This window comes from Crocodylus siamensis, chromosome 4 (genome assembly GCF_052110815.1).
Source record: "Crocodylus siamensis isolate JL-2025a chromosome 4, ASM5211081v1, whole genome shotgun sequence".
Taxonomy (NCBI): Eukaryota; Metazoa; Chordata; order Crocodylia; family Crocodylidae; genus Crocodylus; species Crocodylus siamensis.
In genome coordinates, this window is record NC_143398.1 from 229,554,027 (window position 1) to 229,577,253 (window position 23,227).

General features: G+C 42.8%; 1 protein-coding gene across 2 annotated transcripts in view; it reads right to left on the bottom strand.

The window, feature by feature from the left end:
• The window catches only part of THSD7B (thrombospondin type 1 domain containing 7B), a 678,955-nt gene that overhangs the window by 425,534 nt on the left and 230,194 nt on the right, over positions 1-23,227 (bottom strand). For both annotated transcript variants that reach the window (XM_090045842.1, XM_090045843.1), the window contains exon 4: positions 11,652-11,903. In XM_090045842.1, the coding sequence (XP_089901968.1) occupies positions 11,652-11,903 (252 nt within the window). The remainder of the gene's footprint in view (positions 1-11,651; positions 11,904-23,227) is intronic.

The following is a 23,227-nucleotide window of genomic DNA, read 5'->3' on the forward strand; positions in this document are numbered from 1 at the left end:
GAGTACTGCACCTACACAGAAAGAACCAGCAGCATACCTACAGGCTGGGGAACTCCCTTCTCATCAGCACAGAGGCAGAACAGGATCTTGGAGTCACTACTGATTCCAAGATGAACATGGGCAACCAACATGGGTTCATCAGTGGCAGGTCCTGTCAGACCAACCTGGTGGCCTTTTACGATCAGATCACCAGATCATTAGATGCAGGGGTAGCAGTGGATATAGTCTTCCTGGACTTCCGGAAGGCTTTTGACACTGTCTCTTACCCCGTTCTCATTAAGAAACTGGGGGGCTGTGGTGTAGACACCCACACAGTCAAATGGGTCGCCAACTGGCTGGAGGGCCGCACCCAGAGGGTGTTAGTGGTTGGGTCCTTCTCAGCCTGGAAGGACGTGGGCAGTGGGGTTCCGCAGGGCTCGGTCCTCAGGCCCGCACTGTTCAACATCTTCATCAGTGACTTGGACGAGAGGGTAAAAAGCACCCTGTTCAAATTTGCTGATGACACTAAGATGTGGGGGGACGTGGGCACACTGGAAGGATGCAACAGGCTACAATCAGACCTAGACAGGTTACAAGGGTGGGCGGACGAGAATAGGATGGGTTTCAACACAGACAAGTGCAAGGAGATGCACCTCAGGAGGAACAACCGGCACCATACCTACAGGTTAGGGAACTCCCCTCTTGTCAGCACGGAAGCGGAAAAGGATCTGGGGGTCATCATTGACTCCAAGATGAACATGGGCCGGCAGTATGGAGAGGCAGTCAGGAAGGCCAACCGCATCTTGTCATGCATCCACAGATGCATCTCGAGCAGGTCCAAAGAGGTGATCCTCCCCCTCTGTGCGGCACTGGTCAGGCCGCAGCTAGAGTACTGCATCCAGTTCTGGGCACCACACTTCAAGAAGCATGGAGAAGGTCCAGAGGAGGGCCACTCGTATGATCAGGGGACAACAGGGCAGGCCCTACCAGGAGAGGTTACGGGATCTGAACCTGTTCAGCCTCCAGAAGAGAAGGCTGAGGGGGGATCTTGTGGCCTGTTATAAACTAGTCAGGGGGGATTAGCAGGCATTGGGGGAGTCCCTGTTCCCCCGAGCACCACCAGGAGTGACCAGGAATAACGGTCACAAGCTGGCAGAGGGTAGGTTTAGGTTAGATATCAGGAGGCGCTACTTCACGGTCAGGGCAGCTAGGGTCTGGAACCAACTTCCAAGAGAAGTGGTGCAGGCTTCTACCCTGGGGGTGTTTAAGAGGAGGTTGGATGCACATCTTGCTGGGGTCGTTTGACCCCAGTATTCTTTCCTGCCATGGCAGGGGGTCAGACTAGATGATCTGCTCAGGTCCCTTCCGACCCTAGAAACTATGAAACCAAGATGGGGACGCAGTCAGGAAGGCTAACTGCACCTTGTCATGCATCCACAGATGAATCTCAAGCAGGTCCAAGGAGGTGATCTTCCCCCTTTATATGACATTTGTTAGGCCGCAGCTGGAGTACTGTGTCCAGTTCTGGGCACCGCATTTCAGGAGGGATGTGGACAACATGGAGAGGGTCCAGAGGAGGGCCATTCGTATGATCAGGGAGCAGCAGGGCAGGCCCTACGAGGAGACACTACGAGACCTGAATCTGTTCAGCCTCCACAAGAGAAGGCTGAGAGGGGATCTGGTGGCCATCTATAAACTGGCCAAGGGAGACAAGCAGGCAATGGGAGAGTCCCTGTTCCCCCAAGCACTACTGGCAGTAACAAGGAATAACGGCCATAAGTTGACGGAGAGTAGATTCAGGCTAGATATCAGGAGGTATTACTTCACAGTCAGGGCAGCTAGGAACTGGAAACAACTTCCAAAGGAAGTGGTGCTCGCTTCTACCTTGGGGGTCTTCAAAAGGAGGCTAGACAGACACCTTGACAGGGTCATTTGACCCCAGCATTCTTTCCTGCCCATGGCAGGGGGTCAGACTTGATGATCTGCTCAGGTCCTTTCTGACCTTACCAACTATGAAACTATGAGATCATGATCTGAGAGCAGGAGCTAGGATATACCTATCTACTAGCCCCCACTTTGCCATCAAGATCGGGGGTGGGGGGAGCAGTTGAGATATCTCCCAGTGCCAGCTCTGCACTCGTGAGGCCAGCACTGGGAGATTCTCCCCAGCCTATGCCCCACCCAGCTCTGTGCTCACAGAACTGAGTGGGGAACAAGCTCCCAGGCCTATTCCCCATCCAGGTCCACAATTATGGAGCTGAGCAGGCCCCTATCATGCAGTCGTGGAGCAGAGGCTGGGAACTGTCCCAGTTAGGGGCAGGTTCGAGCCCTGTGCCCCAATCAGACAATCAAGGAGCAGGGCTTGGAAAGAGCTGCAGGGGTAGGTTAGGCCTACTAGCAGGCCCACTAGCTGTCCTACCAGCAGATTGGGGCAGGGAGCTAGGACCTCCCGCTCCCCTGCTGCTCTTACCAAGTCCCCTTCCCCATCAGGCAGCTAGGGCTGAAAGCTGCCTCCTGCTGGGGCCCGGCAACATTGTCCCTGCTGCAGCAGCAGGCAGCCCCTGGGGGCAGGGAGCAATGTCCCAGCCTTGGCCAGAAGACAGCTGTGTCCTGGCCGGGTGCTCCCTGCCAAACCCTGGGCTAGCAACCCCTGGTGGTGGCAGGGGCGCCCACTGCAAGGTCCCAGGAAGCAAGAGCTGTTTGCTGCCATAAACAGCAAACCGCTCCTGCTTCCTACATGTGTAGATGCCTACCTGGGAGCATTTACTCAAGTGTAGTTTACTCACAAGTAAACTGCTCCCCTATCTAATGCACATGTAGACACACCCTCAGATACCTAACTTAGGTACCTACATGTGAAAATTAGGCCTCCTTGGACTAATTTTTAAGGGTGAGAGCACCTGTTTCTCCCCCTCAGCATGACCTATGGGAATCTGGCATCTCTTAAAATCAGGCCATCAACATTTAAAATTATACAACCTTACTAAACTTGAGTTCAAAGACAACTAAACTCAGCAGCCCGCAAGGCTTATAAACACCCACTAGAATTAGACAAGTAAATGTATATTGTGCCACAATGGCACAGAGCAATATTTAATGAAACATTACCAGGTGCTATAGTTAGTACCTGCTTATCAATAGCCAAATTTCAAAATATAAAAAAAAAACCATATCAATTTGACAAATTTGCTTATGTCAGTTGGACATGACCTAAATAGTTAGAAGTGTTTGAAAGACAAATTCTGCTCATAGGCATTAGTTGCTTTAAATACATACCCTCTCATTATCATTGACAAGTCAGCTATACCAGAAACAAATGACATATCACAGTTATCATCTAGTATAAAAAATATATATATACTGTGCATCAGCAGGTGTGTGCAAGCATCCAAATGAACCACTTAGTCATGTCTTAAGTGGTAACCCAACCACACATTCAAGCAATTAATGGTCCATTAAAACAGGGAATAACACACAAAATTAGTATATAAAATATGTAAGGTCCCCATAATGCCTTAAATTAAACATATGGCTAGCGTGCTGCCAGGACTGACTAGCACTCCCAGTCTCAGAAGCACACCAGAGCAAAGGGTTCCAATGTGCGTCCATACCTGGGATCAGCTGACCGGTGCTCCAGACAGGCACACTGGACACCCAGCGTGGTACTGGGCTATCCCTATACAATGATCCCAGACGTCTCCTGCACCAGCAATAGGGAGTGATTGAGATCTGATTCTCAGTCCTTCTTTTATGCATGTGTGACAAGGCAGGAGGTGTGACTCTTAAGACTGTGGATCAGATCCCATGGTGCCTTCAACTGCATGTCTGTCAGTGGCCTAGGAGCTCTGGGATACACTCTCAGGAATCCAAGAGCTAAGTTCAAGTAAATGCCATTTCAGCATGGCTGAGTATGGGTCATAAGCTGCTCTGCAATGTGGATGCTCAGAGGCCTGTCAAATCTAGGAAACCTGGATAGGAACAGAGTGCAATGTATACACATGCTATGGCTGCCTGAAGGTGTTACATTCTCACTAGTATTGACATTTTAAATTTTAATATGTACAGCTTTTTCACAAGAGTTTCAGAGCAACAAACATATCATCCTCTATATGAGCATGAAGCTCCTATACAGAGAGAGACCATAATTCATCCCAGAAAAGGTAATACTTACCTATATAGTACACGGAGAAGCAGGCATTACATTTATTACATAGTTACTGTGTTAGTCATGCAATAAACTATAACATGGCAAATGTTCAATCAATTTATCATGTGATAAAAAGGCAAAACAGCCACAAAGATGTTCCAAACTTGCATTACACTTTAATTTTAACATGTGGCTTGTAAAAGCTGAGCCATGCAGCCCCATGCCAGGCTGTACAGCACTTTAAACTTGCCGGTGCACAGGAGCCCACTAGCTCCTGGAACCCTTAAAGCTGCACTGTACTGCCCAACATCAGGGAACAGAAAGCAGAAGGTGGCTTTAAAGGTCCAGGCACGTGATCAGATCTGAAGAATTTTATCCCAGATCCCAAAAACCGTACATCCTACTATGTCAGATCTTGAATGTCTAGCATGGCAAAATGTATGATTTTGGGGATCTAGGATAAAATTCCTCAGATCCTATTGCAAATTTAAATTAATGTCTGCCTTCCATGCTACCAGAGTGGTACTCCATATTTCTTGGTCACTGATCATGCAAGTCTCTGACAGCTCCATACAATCAAGGATTCAACTGGCCACATTACCTAATGGTAGCACCATTTGATTTTTTAGAGAATTACTCCTGATTTACCCCAATATAAATAAAAGAAGAATCAATTCTTTAAAATTGCTAGGCATGTTGGTAAATCCTAAGGCATGAACAGTCAAAAGCCAAATAGAAAGTACAAACCAATATTTTATACAATTCATACTCTCCTCCTTGTATTTTTTTAAACTACTGATTTAGGAAGTCATTGTAAACTGTAATTGTAACTGTAAAGTGAGAAGCTCTTCATACTTTAGCAACTTTATCATTAGTTACCATGTATCTGTGTGGAATCTAGGGACCTATTACTTAACATACACTTTCTCTAAAGCCAGGGTGTCAAACTCATCTGGCCCAAACTCTGCAGGCTAGATGAGAGTTGCTGGGCCAGTCTGTGGGCTAAACCAGACCAACTCCCTGGCAGCACCCAGGGATGGCACAGTGTGGGTGCTGGGCTGTACTTGGCACTGCAGGTATCACAGAAGGGTCGTACCACATGCAGCCCATGCCCTGGACCCTATATGCCATTTGCAACGCTGGGTCCAACCTGTGTGCCAGCAGCAGCAAATGCCCCATGCTGACCCCAGGGGCTGTATGCTGGGAGCCCCAGGGCCGGCACATGGTGCAGGCAGTGCATGGGGCTGGACCTAGCACTGCACATGGCACTGGAGCTGGCAGCCCCGTGCCAGCCCCCTGTACTACATACAATGCAGAGTGCCCGGTCCAGCCTTCATGCTGAATGTGGTCTGTGGGGTGGGGGCCAGTGCATGGAGTCCATCCAGCGGCCCACAGGCCACATGTTTAACACCCCTGTTCTCGAAAGAAGGTAAAAACTTAAGAAGTGGCTATTTGGAGCAAATAGGCTTCTTTCCTCCATGCTTTTCTGCACCAAGAAATATTATTGTGACATTGCCCACCACTGAACGCAATCAAACTAGCTCAAGTAGTAGCTCTCTGCAACTCCCTCCTTCTCTGGGCATAAAGAATAAGGCAGAGGTTACAGCCCCCAAAACACATATTTCCAGTTACATTTTCCTCTGCTGTTCTTTCCTCTTCAGGCAGTTGGCTTCATGAGGTAATGATCCCCAAAACAACTCTAGTGACTGGCTTTCCTCTTGGTTAATGCTCTCCTTCACTGTATCCAGCTCATAATCAGTCATATCCCAATGCAACAGAAGAATGGGAAGTGCAACAGGAAGCCAGATGGCTAGACAGAAATCTCTTCAACAAGTTGAAACTCAAAAAAGAATCCTAAGAAAGTGGAAACCTGGTCATATTATTAGCAAAGAGTGTAAGAATATTACACAGACATGCAAGGAGAAAATTAGAAAGGTCAAAGTATGATTTGAGAGGCAATTGGAAGGGACATAAATGTTAATAAAAAAAGGAATTCTATAAGGATGTCAAAATTCAGAGAAAGACCAAAGAAACCATATGACCATTAGAGCAGTGGTCTCCAAAGTGAGGTGCACAAGATGATCCATGGGGTGCAGGAAGAAAATATTAGAACTTCTATTTATATTTATTTTTTATCTAAAAGAATAAGAAAGAAATTAAGCTTTCCTAATATTTAACATACGAATTGACACTGGTGTCCATATGTCAGACGGCCACGTGTCCCACATGGCACACGAGGTATCCTGAGGGAAGAGTGGGAATTCCACAACATGGAGGGGTTGCCAATGGCACCCTCACTCATTCATTCGTTTTCAGTGTATTGCAACGTATATACTGGGGGCGCAGGCTCAAAAATTTTTTACTGATAGGGGTGCACAATCAAAAAAGTTTGGAGACCACTGCATTAGAGAACGTGGAAAGCAGCCTAATTACAGATGATAGAGAAGGCTGAAAATGCTTTTGTACCTCAGTCTTTACACATAGGAGAAGCTACGAGATTATGAGGCCAGTTGTCAGTAAAGACAGAGAAGACACAGCCTACAGCAATGGGTTAGGGATTACTTAGTGAAGCTACAGGCTTTCAAGCTGGCAGGCCTGGATGAGATACACCCTAGGGCAGTGCTTTTATGCGCAGACTATGTCTAAGGGGTCCACAAAAGATTACAAAGATCAATCAAAAGTATGCAAATACCCACATTCACAATTCAAAGGGGTTCGTACCACCATTCAGAATTTCCAAAGGGGTCCACAACTTTATTAAAAAAATGTTAGAGGCCCACAAATGAAAAATGGTTGAAAACCACTGCCCTATGGCATTGAAGGAATTGCCTGAGGCAATCTGAGAGCCACTGGAAGAGCTCATGAAGGTCAGATAAGGTCCCAGATCATTACAAAAGAGCAAACTGAGTGCCCTTTTTAAGAAAGCGAAGAAGGAGGATCTGGAGAATTACACACCAGTAAGTCTGATCTTGATACCTGGAAGGCTCATGGAGCAGGTCTACAAGGAATCTACTGTGACGTTCCTAGAGGAGAACAAGGTGGTCAGGAACAGTCAGCATGGATTCATCAAGAGCAAGTCATGCCTGACCAACCTGATTCCTTCTGTGATAAGGTAATAGGATCTATGAACATGGGGAGAGGCGTGAACATGATATACCTTGACTTTAGCAAGGTTCTAACACTGTCTCACAACATTTTCATTAACAAGCTAAGGAAATAGAAACCAGAAAAAGTACTGTAATATGAATGCATAACTGTTTGGATCAACATATTCAGTGAGTAGATCTCAATGGTTCAATGCCTTGTTGGGAAGAGTGAGGACCCCAGGGGTCTGAACTGAGTTTGGTGATTGTTTAACATATTCATTAATGATTTGGACATTGGGACTGAGTGAATGCTTAGCAAATTTGTGAATGACACCAAGCTGTGTAAAACTGCAGACACTCTGGAAGATAGGCCTAGGATCCAGAATGCCCTGGATAAACTGAAAACACGGTCTGCAATTAACCAGATTAAATTCACCAAGGACATGTGTAAAGTGCTGCACTTCAGATGGAATAATTGCATACACAACTACAGACTGAGAAATGAGCCTAAGCTAGGCTGCAGCAGTACAGAGAAGGATTGAGGGGTTACAGTAGACCATAAGCTGAATATAAGCCAACAGTGTGTTCTTGTTGGAAAAACAAGCATACTGGGTTGTAGAAACTGGACCACCACTTACAAATCAAAGGAAGTGATTCATTTGCTCTGGTGAGGTCTATTCAGCACTGCTGAGGCTCGACCTGTGTCTAATCTGAGCCCAACACATCAAGAAGTGTGTGAACAAACTGAAGAGTCCAACAGAGAGCACAAAAAATGATTCAAGGCTTAGGGTGCATCACTTATGAGGAAAGGCTGAAAAAGGTGAGGTTATTTAGTCTGGAGAAGAGAAGACTGAGAGGGGATTTGATAACAGTCTTCAAATAAAGGTAAATATAGGGTAAAATATAGAAAGGATGGAGACACACTATTTCACACTGCTGTAGGGTAAAGGGCTAGTAGCAATAGCCTCAGGCTACAGCAAGGGAAGCTTCAGTTGGTGACTACAAGGACATTTCTTACTATGGTCAAGCACTGAAACTGGCTAACTAAGGAATCTCCAACCCTGGAAATTTTCATGAGTAGGTTGGACAGACACTTTGCTGGAACGGTTAAGTCAGGGATAATCCTGTCTTGAGCTGGAGGCTGGACTAGAAGACCAGGTGAGGTTGCTTCCAGCCCTATGATCCTAAGAAGCATTATGCCATTTCCTTAGGAAAATGACCAGAGAAGCTGGTGTGTCATGGATACTACACAATCGTCAGCCCAGAGGTCGCAAGCTCAAGGCCACAGAAGAAGTGCTCATGGCATGGCCTGTCAGATTCCAAAGAAATCTGCAAATTCTGCTAAATACCTTGCCACAAGGACATGATAAAGGAAAGGAAGGTAAATGGTAGAGCCAAATAACAGCAGTTACCTTAAAGTTCATGAAACCAAAATCTGATAGAACAGATGCTTTCTAGAAATTAGGACAATAAAGGTAAAATACTATTATATAATTTTTAGGACCAATAGCAATAACTAAAATTCAGATGATAATAGAAGATGTGTGTTTACCCCTTACAAATGGAACCAATTTTGAACCTTCTCGAACTAATCCTCTTTCTGGAAAGGAAGGAAAGAAAGGATAGAAATGAATCCTCACCTGAAGAATGCAATGCTGAGGCAGATGCTGTAAGGAAAAATGCTGTATATTTTTTCTGTCTCAATATTATACTAATGATAAAATGAATAAGGTGGCACTCTCCTCAAATAAATAGAACATTCTATTCTTAACGTCAGAAATCACTGGTATTATACCATGGGGAATTTTGCCATGTTATGTGATTGAGAGAGAACACGAAAGATTCACATGCTGCCAAATTTTACTTTTCCTCATTTGAGAATGTCCATGAATGTTTATAAGGATACAATCATTATATCAATATGCCACTGATTGTAATGTAGTGTTATAACACCCTGCACTGACTGCTACAGAAGCATGTAGGGCCTATATTCAGATCTTTCAAAACCCATTCTCCTACACCATTTAATTCTGATCCTAAAAGAATCACATGTCTGCTTGTATACACAGTACATTGCATAACAGTTTTCCTTCTCAGTTGGTTAGATTTTCTAACATGCAGCACATAGCTTTGCAGTGGAGGAAGCAAAAGGAAGGTATAAACCAAAAGCCTATCACAAGTTTCTTAAAATAATAAATATTGGGTATTACCACCTCCCTGTGACATCTACCTATTCATCATAGATTGTGTGCAGTAATCTTGACCCACTGGCTATCCTGAAACTTAACTGTAAGTATCCTGTGCTTGATCCCAAGCAGGTCTTGCCCTAATGCACAAGGGCTCCTTGCTCAAGGGGCTACTAGCAATGTCAGTTCTTCTGCTCCCTGGAACACAAGAGCTAGGAAAACAAGGGGTAGGATGGGGAAAGAATATACCCTACCCTAAGCACCTGCTGTACTATAACCTGTAATGTGGTGAGGGAATACACCTAATGATAATGAGAGAGTCCAAAGGACACGTGATTAGAGGCCTAGAGAGCAGGTGATAGAGGAAAAGGCTGAAAGACTTGGGACTGTTCAGCCCGGAGAAGAGAAGACTCCGAGGGGACTTGGTGGCAGCCTATAAGTATATTAAGGGGGTACATCAGGGCCCGGGGGAGCATCTGTTCACCAAGGCCTGCCAGGAGAGGACAAGAAACAATGGGCACAAACTGACTGAAGATCGCTTCAGACGGCACATACAGATAAACTTCTTTACAAGTCAAGTGCTGAGGGTTGAGAACAGGCTGCCCCCAGAGGTGGTACTGTCACCCACCCTGGCGATCTTCAAAAAGTGTCTTGACACCCACCTTGCTGGGGTCATCTAAGCCCAGCAGTTTTTCCTGCCCAAGTGCAAGGGGGCTGGACCTCATGATGTGTAAGGTCTTTTCCAGCCCCTAACAACTATGAACCTATGAAGTAAGAAAACAAACAAAACAATTTTATCCATCTTAATTGATGGAGCTAAGCAAGTAGCACTGTGGGAGATTTATTAGAGACTGGAATGGGCAGAGCACAATCTTGTGCTTTTCCTAGAGTGCCCTTGCTCTATACCTTGCCTTATACAGAGCAGTGGCATAAATGGCCAACTCAAGCACTAATTCAATACAGGGGGGGAAAAATAGGGATAGGAAACTAAGCTCCAGGCACACGTCTATTCATTTCCTCATTAACCAGCGGTTGGTGTATTTCAATCAGGAGTCAACTGAAACAACACAGTGTACGCAATGAATAAAATCAGCAAGGCAACCTCTCGTTCTTTTGTCTTTGAAATTGACATGCATTTGGATGGGGGAAAAAATCAGTACACAAGAGCTTTTTGTAAGATCTAATCAAGGAAAAGATTTTTTTTTTTAAATTCTCCCCTGTCCTCCTGCTAGCAGGGTGCATAGAGATGATCAGTGACTAGTTGATTTTGAAGAAATTCATACCTTAATGATGCTTGCACAGGTTTCTCTTTCCCAGGAGCATATCAGCTTGTGGATTTGTTTAAGGGGTCTTGGCAATAATACAGAGGCTGTATTGTGGCCATGGAAATAAGCTCCCTTTTAAACTTACAGTCCTTCCACTGAGATTTGTCTACATAGGTAAAGAATTTCAGATATCTGGAGGCTACCCAGTCCCAGACCTTGTCAAATGGAGAAATATCAGGCATTTTAACATCTTCCAAAAGCAGACCAGGCTCCTCCACAGTAATTTGACCAAACTTGTGGGGAATCACAACAGAGCAGAGATCCAAAGCTGCATCCCAGTCAGAGAGGCGAATGGAATGGAAATGAAACCCCACTCCCATCAGAGATCCCAGGGCTGCAACAACCAGCACAGGGAGAGTAGGGACAAGGTGCTTCTCTGCAAGAGAAGCCTAGAAGTAGTTTAGTTAGGCAGTGGAGGTTGTTGCCTCCTACTGCTCCCATGTGCACACAAGGGAGTCATTTCGGGGGGGGGGGGAGAGAAAAATGTTCTCTAATGTGCCTTTACTGAATGGTACTGCTGTCAGCCCCCCTTGGGCCCCAAATAACTGCCCACAGCCATGGATCCCTGCCCCAATCTCCATGCCGTTTAGAAGGGTCCGTGTTCACCAATGTCACCTGCACAGTCTAAGGTACTGCCCCGCTCATTCCTGCTGCTACCTAACCATAAGTGACAGCTCCCAAGAAGGAGATATTCTGCTTTCTGCAATTAAAATAGGGCCTGGGACACAGCAGTCTGAGGATTCCCTTTTGGAACACAAGAATCGGTTCCAGAGATTTATGCATAATTTTATTAAAGCAATCTTAAACTACTGGCTAAAAACAATGGGAAAACAGAATAATTTTGACTTTCATTTACCCCGGTAAATCTATAAACTGGGTTGGCATCCCAGCTGAGGGCTCCCAGTGTTGATCAAAGTATATACTATACCTGGGACAAGGCGGCAGAAACTTTTTTCCTTGTATGTTGCAGGCCTCCTTCTCTTCTAGCTCAGGACACTCCTTCCCCGCGCCCACCGCAACGTGCTTTATACGCCTGCGTCTGCTTCGGAATCCGGGTGAGAGATCCCCTGAGTGACAAGTCTTCGAGCAGGTGCTCCATGCAGACCAGTCAGACATTTCACAGTCTTTAGGGATGACACAGGACTGAAAGGTCAAGGGGATGGCTTCTTGCATACAAAGGCTGTGATGAGAAAGCAGTAAAAGAAGCTAAGGAATTTCTGTTTGCAGTTAGATTTTTCTTTTCAACAATAAAATCCCAGCATTACCTTGGGGCCCGGTCCCGATCTCTCTCACACCAGTGTAAATCCAGAGAAATCCCAATTAAATGAATGGATCTGCATTAATGCAAAACTGGTGTAGGCAAGAAAAGCAGCAAGTGCAGTATCTCAGTGAATCAGGCATAGTCTTAACGTTTAGATTTTGTCTGATAAACTCATTTGAATATACCACATCCAGCTCATGCTCTACATTAGGACAGATAGGAAACACAGCACATGTCTGACACATTCTGCACTTCTCTTATGAACAGGATTAGGTTAGTGGTTCACAAATGACTGTAATACAGCACACCACAGAGAGTACCCTGCAGAACAGCTATCCTTTTAAACAGCTTGCCTCATTGCTCTTTGCCCCAAAGCTGAGCTGTTTCAGGTGCTGAACAGTTCCTGTTAAGCAATTCGTTGAGAGACCGGAGGGAACTCAAACACCTTGAGGATCAAACATGAAAATAAATCAGGATTTTTTTTTAATCCTCTGCCTCTGCAATCACACCAAGGATTGGAACAACATATTGATTCTGAGAGCAGCAACTCTTGTTTTTTGCCTTCTCTTGGCACATACTATATAAAAATCCACTATATTAAATGGCATAGCATGTTTCCAAAACCATAGACCCACTAAGGCAAAAGCTTCTGGAGGTTGGCAGCTGCAGTCTCAGTTCTGTGGGTTTGATTCTCCACTCCCTGCTCCCTGTGTAGTTGTTTACATGCTGTATCAGTACAAAATCCTCACTCACTCTGCGCACAGTGCAAGTCACAACAGAAGGTGCATGATACCTGTAAAACAGGCCTTACAGGCAGCTTAAACCTCAATGTTGCCATAATCAACAGTACAAAAGTCTCATGGATTCATACAAAACTAGCCGCAAAGTACAACAATCAAGCAGTTTCTTAAAAACACACAAGCTTGATTCATTGAAGCAGATAATGTAACGGCCAAATACCACTTTCTCTCCCTGTGCCTGCATCCCAGCATTGGTCAGAGGCATGTGTGTGGATCAGCCACCTCACCAATTTTCTTTTCTTTGCTGCCTAATTGACATTTAGTACAGGCTCAAAACAACTCACAGAAAGCAAACTCTCCCGCGTTACCACTTTAATGTCTCAGCTGCTGCTTGACCACAGTTCAGGCAGAGAACCACAAAAATCTCCAGAATAGAAGTATCCTTCCTAGTCCTCAAATACCTTGGAGTATTAGACTTATGGGAAGTTAGGAGAGGTAATAAGAGAGGATGCCAAGACTTCAGAGTCACCAAAAGAGAAGAGAGGGGGAAAGGATAGAGCCAGGAAGGGAAACCAGGGTCACCGGGAAGTCACCTGGGAAAAGAGATCACAAGGTAGGCTTTTGCTCAGACTCATAAATGCCATAGCAGTATTACAAATAAATCATGGAAGCTATTTATAATCTTACCTTTTTCTTTTTAGTTTTCCTTTCCAGTTCCTATCAGTGAGAATCATGGTTTTAATCACCCACTAAGAGCAAATATGCTAGCATTTAAAGGTGGGAAATCCAATGCTGGTGTCACAGGAACAGTTATTGAATCACTCTTAATTATTAATCTGCTCTTGAGAAAATATGTCAGGACACTTTTTTTTAAATTCAGGGCTATTTGAAAAAAAGCTGAACTCTTTTAAAACTAGTATAAACATCATTTAGTTATTAATTATTATTATTTCTTCCAAAGTAACCTAAATGTGCTGCGTGACTGACAGCATACAAAAGACAGCCCCTTCCTCGGACAACCAGCTGGCAATCTAGCACAGAGGCATAACCCAAAATGCTGGCACCATAGGTCAGGGAGGGGAAGGGAGGTGTTGTGTGCTGACCTCCTCACTTGGGGGCCACTGCAGCTTTGGCACAGGTAGCTGCTGCCTTGACACACACCCAGAAGACAGCCACACCTACGGCAGTATGAGCACCGCAGTGGCTGCCATTCTGGTGCCCCGCCTGAATTAGTGTCTAGGGCTGGTGCCTTGCTCACCGCCCCCCCACCCAGTTACACTATTGATCTAATCTAACAGGCATCAGCCTAGGAGAAACTATGGATAATCCAGGGAAGGATTCAAAATGAAAGACCAAATTACAGCAATAGTTTTAAGATGACAACTCCTCGTTTAGGACAGAACAGCCTCCTAGTACAGCACCCAACAATGTGGTGCATTCTAAACTGCAAGCAAATACTAACAAGAAAATGCAGTTATTCTGCAATGTTTGTTGGAGAATGTTAACATATGTAATTTGCCTCTTTTAAAAGCAGATCTCAAGGAAGGATTTGAATATAAAGATGGTGATGCTTCTGTGGACCAGGTCACAAAATGAGGGGCAGAATAGAAAAAACAGAAAAATGGGTAAAAAGGGCTGGCTCCATGAGCAGAGCAGAAGGCTCCTTATTTAGGTGCTGGCTCCATCTTAAGAGAGAACCTATTTTCTTCCCATGTGTTCCTTTGGGGGGGCCAGTTCCCCATGAAGAGTCAGATGTGGAGGATCGGAGTTCACAGAATTTTGTGAATCACTAGCTCCAAACTTTCCATCCCTACCTCTCCCAGTCTGCAAGGAACAAGTACTGTGTGATGCTTGAATAATATGGCAACATATACTTTCTTTTTTTCGTTTTTTTTTTTTTTTTTAACGTTTGAAAAACTTTCTTGCTCTTAATATAAAACCATATTTCCTCCACTGGCGACAAAGCATGATTCATGCATCGAATACTTTTCTAGCTGAAAGCAAACCTCTGCTAAGCTCTACGGACAGAATTCTCCCTTAATGCAAAGCTGGTACACAGGAGTGTAACTGTTTATTTTTCCTCCCACGCTTTCCTCATTCTCTGAAGAGTTCTTCACTCCCCCTTCTTCATCTTTTCTTCCTTCTCCCCTTACCTCCTGCCCACTCTCTAGTCCTATTAAAGTAAGAGCTTAAGGTAAACGTTCAGATCCAGTGTTTCATCTTGATAGTCTAGTCGAGGGCTGCCCAGCTCCTGGGCAGAGAGGGGTCACACACCCTGCAAGCTACGGACCCCCAGGCCGCACACCATGGGGAAAGCCCTTCTACAATAGTGCCTGCCACAAAGGCAGCCTGCTCGCCCCCGTCTTGCCATGCATGCAGCTCCAAGAGCTGCTCTAATTAAAGCATCGCAGCAGCTCATGTATCAGTGTTCCTGCACTTCAAAATAGCGGCGCTGTTCCCAGCCTTGGCCATTTTCAAAAGGCCTAGGCTAAGCAGAAGGCCCAAAGCTTGTTTCTGAGTGGCCATAGTGTGAACTTTTATACATGTGACAACTAACTTGGTTAGCAAGTAAAGGAAACCATCAAACACAACTAAACAAAGCACAAGGCCTAAAAGGAGAAAAGAGAAGCCCATATTTTGAATAATCCATATACTCTATATCATAGCTTTATCTTAAAATAGTAGTAGTAGTGATTGATGTAACCAAATGTATCAGATGTTATTTTGCTATAACAGATATGTTCTTGTTAAAATGCTTAGATAATTTGTAAAAACAAAAACAACCTGTCAGAAAGGCCATAAAATAAGGTAAAGAAGAAACAGAAACTGCATTCCAAAATGGGGAAGAAAAGGAGATAAGAAACCCTCCCTCTTTCCCAAGGATATAAATCCCAAATAACTGACACTTTCCAAGTTCACAAAAGATATGGTTCAGTCCAATACCAAAGGTTTCAGTGAAACAAAGACATTTAAATAAAACTAAACAGAGGCCATTTATTAGAATATTAAAACCAGCCATCTATAAATATTGGGCATAGGCTGGGGGGAAATTTGGAGAACTTTGCAAATTCAAGAAGACCTGCTGCCAATCTGTGTGCCACCCTCCTCCCTCCTCTCGAGTCTCCCCTGTCGGGATAGGTGAAAATCTATGTTGTGCTGATAGACTTTAGGATAAATGTTTGTTCTTATGTTTTAAGGTGCAAGCAAATAAAAGGTCAGGCTGTAGACCTGTTTCTGCTTCTTTTATCAGTAGCCTACCCAGAAAGTTACCTGTAATCTACGAAACAGCAGGAGCACTTGAACTAAAGCTCATTTGACAAGCTTTAGTTACAGTGCCCCTGCTGCCATTTTGAAGCGTGGAGGCACTGACGCACGAGACACGGGAGGCTGCTGGAGCACGGTAACCATGTTCCAGCAGACTAAATTAATCAAGTCTCCTCTGATGCACTATAATTACAGTGCATCAGAGCAGCCTCCCAACACACTACAGGCACCACATACTCCTTAGTTAATTCACATAAAGATACCCTAATGAACACTTTCCTAGTACCTCACAATGAAGGTTGCCTATATACAAGCACGGAGGCTGCTCCGACACACTGGAATTCCAGTGCATTGAAGCAGTCTCGATCAATCAAGTCTGCTGGAGCATGGCACTTTCCCACCATTTTTAATCATGGGGTGAGGTGCTTGAACTAAAACTCATCTAACGAGCTTTAATTCAAGTGCCCCACCACCATTTTTTAGTGCAGGGACACTGATATACGAGACACAACAGTGCTTTAATTAGAGCGAGCGGCTCTCAGAGCTGCTCTAATTAAAGTGCTGCTCCCCCCTGCCTCTCCCAGAGCACATGTAAAAGTGCCTGGAGGTACTAGATTTAATGCACATTAACTAAAGCACATTAATGTACATGTAGAAGCACTCAGCATGATTAAAAATGAAGGATTCACCCAGCTCCTGTCAAAGTAAAAATAAATGTTCTGATTATTTGAAGTTGGATCAATTTATTTACTAAATACAGCTTTGTGCGCCATATTTCCAAATTAGAAAAGCTTATCTAAACTCTTCCCTTTCTCAGTTTCTTCATCTATAAAATCAGGGAAAAGCCCGAATGGGAAAAAAAAGATAAATCAAGTGGGATACTTTTCTGATGTGCCCTGAAACTTAACAAAACATAACAAAACTCTTACATAATGTTTTTACATAAAAAATATTGGAATTCAGGTTCATTGAAGTGAAATACCTGTTCATAACCCCTCTTATTATGAAATTAAACCCTACCCCAGTGGTATAAATTATCCCAGAATTTAATTATGTACAGTGGAAAATAATCATACTGTTGGCAGCAGCAGTCCCTCAATATGAGGAGAGTATTCCAGTAAATAGGGCAGTCATTGGTGAGTCCAGAAATGGAGAAGGAGGCTAATCCAAGATGCATATGTTGAACTACAGGTATGGCAGATAGTTCCAGGAGGAAGGAATGAGTCCTGGTAATGTCAGGGACACAGTTGTTTCCTTTTCTCTCATCTATCCACCTCCATAGTGAGAAGAAGTTGCTCAAAGTATCTGATATCTTGTCATACACATCATGGAACCAGCGGGGGTAATTCAGTGCTTGAAACTTTGAAGTACTGACATTAAAATCTCATTTCTTCAGATTCCGCTTCAACATGTCCCTGTATCTTTTCTGTTTCCCACCTCTAGAGTGATGACCATCAGTGAGTTGGAAGTACAGGATCTGTTTCAGGAGCCAGTTGTGAGGCATACTTGTGACATATCCAGTCCAACAAACCTAGTGAAATACAAATATGGCTTCAATGCTGGTGGTATTTTTTTAGAGCCAAAGTGGTGGCATTTGTTCTTCTTTCTTTCCAGTTGATATGGAAGATTTTCTGAAGACATCACTGATGACAGCATTCCAAGGCTTTGACATTTTTCCAATATGTCATCCAAATTTCACAATCATACAACAGGATAGATGTCACAACAGCCAGGTTTATAAGGAGCTTAGTTTGGATCCTAATATCATGATCATCAAAGACACAATTTTGGAGACACATTACACTGTTAAATTTAACAACTGCTAAATATTATTGTCTATGTTAAGTTTATTGGGAAAAGTAGCTACCACAGTAGAGAAACCATTCAACATTCTCCAATGATTGTCCTCTAATTGTAATATATGGAGGCTGTTTTGGGGTAGGTTGGTAAAGTACTGCAGTTTTTGTGCCGTTAACAGCAAGTCCAAGCATTTAATAAATTTCACAGAAGCAACCTGGAGCCTCATCAGTTGAGTGGGCACACACAATACAATTGTGAGCATAGTGAAGAACAGCTATGGAGGCACTGGTTTCCTGATTATGCTTGCTTCTCCTGACTGTGATCACCACTTCAAACTTCAGACCGGGCTACCGCAACCTAATGTGACGGCACTGAAAAGAAATAACTACACATGTAGCTGCTCGCAAACTTTTGAATTTCTTTTGATTTGTCCTCCTACCACTTCTTTTTCACTCATATCGTCCTTGAGGTTTCAGCTTTAATGAGGTGATAAACACATTGTTTCTGTTCTGGAGTTCATGTCATTCTGCCAAGCTTTGAAGGTTCTTTTTTCTCTCACTGAGAGCTTAAATTTAGCTACTATTCTCACTGAACCAGTCCTGATGTTTCTTTGTGGAGAAGTCTAGAGATTTTGTACCTGCCTCATGAATTCCTTTCTTGAAGTTCTCCCAGTGATCAATGGTATCAAGATCATCATGGAAGTCAGAGTATTTCTCACTGAGGCACTGCTGGAAATGATTGCTTTTAGCAGGGTCTTTCAAGCATTTAATACTGAATCTTTTGCGGGGGGTTGTGTGTTTGGGTTTTTTTGCCATTTTGGGAAGATGCAAATGGTTATGACAGCAGTCGTCTGCTCTGGCAATATGGATGTCATGACAGTCCTGGATGTCATCACACACTGATGAGGTCAATCGGGTGCCAATATTTTGAGAGGGGATGCATCCATTATGTCTTCCACTGTTGCTTTGCCAGAATAAGGAGTTCATGCTGATGAGATCATATTCTGAACACCTGCTCAGGAGAATTTTGAGTTAACTTTCTTTCCAAGTCTCCTATTTCATTATGCAAAGTCTCTACCCACTCTGTCTAGGGACAGGCATTACACATACACTGGTTTAAGTGATCAGAAACTGGTTTAAACCTGTAACAGAACAGATGTTCAGTGCACATAAACCAATTTGAGAATGCCTGAAACTGGTTTGAAATAAACCTGGTTGAATGTAGTAACAGACTTAACTGATTTGGCTCAAGACAGTTTATGCAATGTTTGTTTCAGGCCTCTGAAGATAAACCAGACACTCCCAGCATCCCAGCATGCTTCCTGGGCTAGGCAGGGCTCTCTGCTCCGCAGCAGGGCTAGCTCCTCCTCTCTGCTTCCTGGCTGTAGTTTCCCCCATCATCATTACCACTCCCTGCTAAGCAGGAAGTCCCCTCTGCCTTGCTGAGAGGTGTCTGTGTATTTGCTAGCAGACCACATGCTGGCTATGGTCCCTGCTGAATCAACAGGTAGAATCAACAAGTAGCCGCTAATGTCCCTCTGTTGTTTTCTTAATTGCGTGATAAACACTGTTATCAATTCCCTGCTGGGCTAATCAGAGCATCAGTTGTTAGGATTATCCATCAGGGTACAGAGGTTTCAAGTCGCAAATGTCATTACTTGATTTGGACCATGGATACAGTGATCCCACTGGACATGTTTTTCCAGTCAGGTAAATTACATGAATTATATTTAAACCACCTTTTCTATCACCCTCTCCATATGGGGTACTCAGAGGCAATCCTAAATAGGCCTGGTTAGTCCTGGCTGCAGCTGCCAAATTGTGTGCCTGTCTTAGTTCCAAGTACAAAATGACCACTATGCAATCATCACCTCTATGCAGATTCATAACAATGGACTTCTGGTAATCAGTACCACCTGCTCCCATTGCCACCATCCCACTGCCTTATAATTTGGCTATTAAAGACACCTGCATGTGTCTTCTTGTAATGTGGGAATGCCATTGCACATCAGCAACCATGCAAGACTTCACAGGAAGGAAACCATAATCCAATGGAAAAACCTAGACAACCAAGTTTTCTATTCTGCCACTGCCTTCATCTGCCTCTGCAGCCATTGTGAGGTAGTCTTTCTTCATCTGCCTGCTGTGTCATTAAGGACTTTTTATTTTTGGATTACTATTAGTCTAGAAACCTTGCCCATGACCTTGTAACCATGAATGACCATATGAGGAATATACAACTCCAGACAACATTACTCTCAGGATCATTGGCAGCACATAGGCCTCTCTACTACATTAAGCTTGCAATCTACGAGACAGGATCCATGTAATTCCTGGGACTCCACTGCGCACAACATTAATTACAGAGTAACTAGTTAGATTTGCTTTATGAAATAGAAAACAAGTACTGTCCTAATCTCAGTAGTCTGAAGTGTAATTATATATATATATATATATATATATATAATAATTAGAGAAATTGGACAAATGGATCTACCAAATAAACCCTACAGGATTTTTTTAAACTGTAATAATTCAACACTAAAATTTTCATGTTATATTTTCTGTATTTTCTCCTTATAATGTTTCTTTATTAGTCAAGAGGCCCATAAAATGCCAATAAATAAAGACTTTCTCCATAGAGCCTCCAACAACTTTGTTCTCAAAGGACTTATAGTACTTCATGTATATAAACAGTTTTATCCTTCCAAAGGAAGGAAACTATGAAATATCTCTAAAAAGAAATTATTCTGTTTTAAACTCATAAAAAACTATGTGTTCTTCTTTTATAGGAATAACTTCCTGTTTGTATGAAGTTCCTTACACAGGTACAAAATGCTGTATACTCAAAGTTCACAAATTTATAGCCATCTTAAAATCTTTAATCTTCCTGACTGTAATTTGAAGATAAATTAAGTCACATGAAGCACAACATTAATTTCCTTTTACAGCTTCATCTACACCATTATAGGGACAATTGTATTATAGTGTATCTGTGCCAAATTGTTAAAGAAAAATGTTATCCTAAGGTAAGAAGTTAATGAAAATAAGTTACTGGCCAGGCTGATTATACTAAGAAATTGAAGTTGACATGTCAACATGACTAAGAGGACTTCTGATCCCAATGTTTTAAAGAGTCAGCTGAAATTTGCTTTTAGATACAGCCACATGTTCCCATTCCATTTTTTTTTTAATATTTCATTGCTGTAACCAAGATTAAAACTAGTTCAGTCACTAATGAATTAAGTAAATCAACCATGCCCAACTGCCATGGAGAACCCTTGAAAGGGGTTATCTTTTATATCTTAATATTGCTAGCCTAAATTCTCACTCAGCGAACAAAAAGCCTATAAATGAATGCAGACATAGGCCCTTACCTAGTATAGTAGTATACAACACCTCCCAGCAGATTATTAAGGCTAAAACCACAAGTGATGTCTGGTATGTACAGGACCTTATATGCACATTTCTTTCCTTGGTATATGTGTCCACTGGTCCTTTCATAGAAGGCCCACAGGACAGCCAATCTCTTCATTACAGAGTAAATGAAAAGTAGAGCTGACAACTTCCACTTAGTTTTTCAGCTGCTCAGATGAATGTTTTCTAGAAGATAACTATATGAAATAACCTGCTAAAATTTGAATCTAAATGGTTGGTATATACAAGTTCATAGGCCTGAAGTCAAAACAGTTGCAATACAAAAGAACCCCAAAACATAAACACACTCTTCCCTCTTGAGTAGAGCCCAGACATGGTTTTGTGTGTTACAGTTGTGCATTACAGATGCATGTAAGGCAAACTAATATGAATACACCTAAATATGCAAAACATTACCATTAAAGTACATTGATTTGAGTCTATAAACTAAACATGTAATTTCACTGGTCAAAGATAAATATTGTTTTAAATTCCAATCTCATTTCACTCAGGCATCTGACTGCACATAAGCTTTGTTGTCTAACCAAAGCAATCTCCAAAAATGTTCACTGTCACTACAGTACAAGCTATGAATCTGTTAACTAAATTAAAAATGGACACAGTTCTATTTATTCCGCCTAGTTATGCATTTATAGCTAGGGTTGAATGAGTACTTGATTTTCCAGGTCAGCCCTGAAACATCAAAAAAACCCAGGAAAAAAATTGGTTCAGACCAAATTTAAAAAAAAATAATAGTAAAACAATTCTTGCTGAAGTGCAATACCAAAAAGGTACCTTGTGTTTCACCTCATTTGTGAAGGGACTTGTGGAGACTGAAGTTCACAGCCCAACTCTTCCAGAGGGACTTGAATCCACATCATTCACATCTCATTCTGTGTGGGCATTCCTGCAACCCCTCCCAATGCAGCTGGGGGGGTTTAAATGCCTAATAGACAGCGAGCAAAAATGCCTTCCTAGTCTGGCAGTCAGGACACTCAGCATACATATTCTTGCTGAATTATTCAGATTTGTGTTTAAACACAGACATACAGGCACACATTTTGAATATGAAACAGGATGGAAATAATCTGAAAATACCCTGAAATAGAAGAATGCAGCACGTTGTTTTCATAATTAGAGCTGCAAAACTGTTTTCCGATTCCAAAGGAATGACCCCCCACACACACAAATTTGCCTATATTTCTACACTAGAACTGTTTTGAACCAAAACCAATGAACTTTTCTTTAAAAAAGAAAAAACAACACAGTGCTTTTATTTCAAAATGGAAAATGCAACAAACCAACTTTTTCCCTTGAACCTTTTCTGATTTTGACAAACTAGTACTTCCTGACTAAAAAATGTGTCAGTGAAAAATTCCCACCCAGCTCTATTCTTACTGCTCCTATTTCAATCTGAATATGGGCAGATTAAACAACTGCACTTAGTTAAAACACGGAAAAAAGAAAGTCAAGAAAGAACGTGCCAGGCATCATCTGATCCCCAGTAACCTTTTCCAGGTCTTCTCTCTCTCACACCCAGTGGAAGCAAAACAAGAGCCTGAATGAAATAATTGGATAATTAGCATGGTTTAGTTTCTGCTCACTTTGTGATATACAAGATATATAAAACAGAGTGGATCAGTTTGAAATGTGGTATTTCCCTCAGTTTAACTCGGCATATTTGTTTCGGCCATTCACAACTCCTAAGAAAAGCATGCATTGCAATACGTCAGGGTGTATATATTCTTTCAGCCACCTAAACACCTTTGGAAATAATCTAACTTAGGGTTTTTCTTTTTACAATGCAAATTAATTTTGCTCTTGCACTTGTGGATATAAGTTTCACAAATCCCTGCAGGGCCAATTATTTAAATGAAAACAATGTTCTCTTAACAATGCTTTATAAGAGAGATTTCTTTTGACTGGCTTTAGTTATGTTAATTATCAGTAATCAATGAGAAAATGAATCTGAGTTCAGGCAAGTAAGTTTCATAACACTGTTAGCCAGTTCAAAAAGACTATT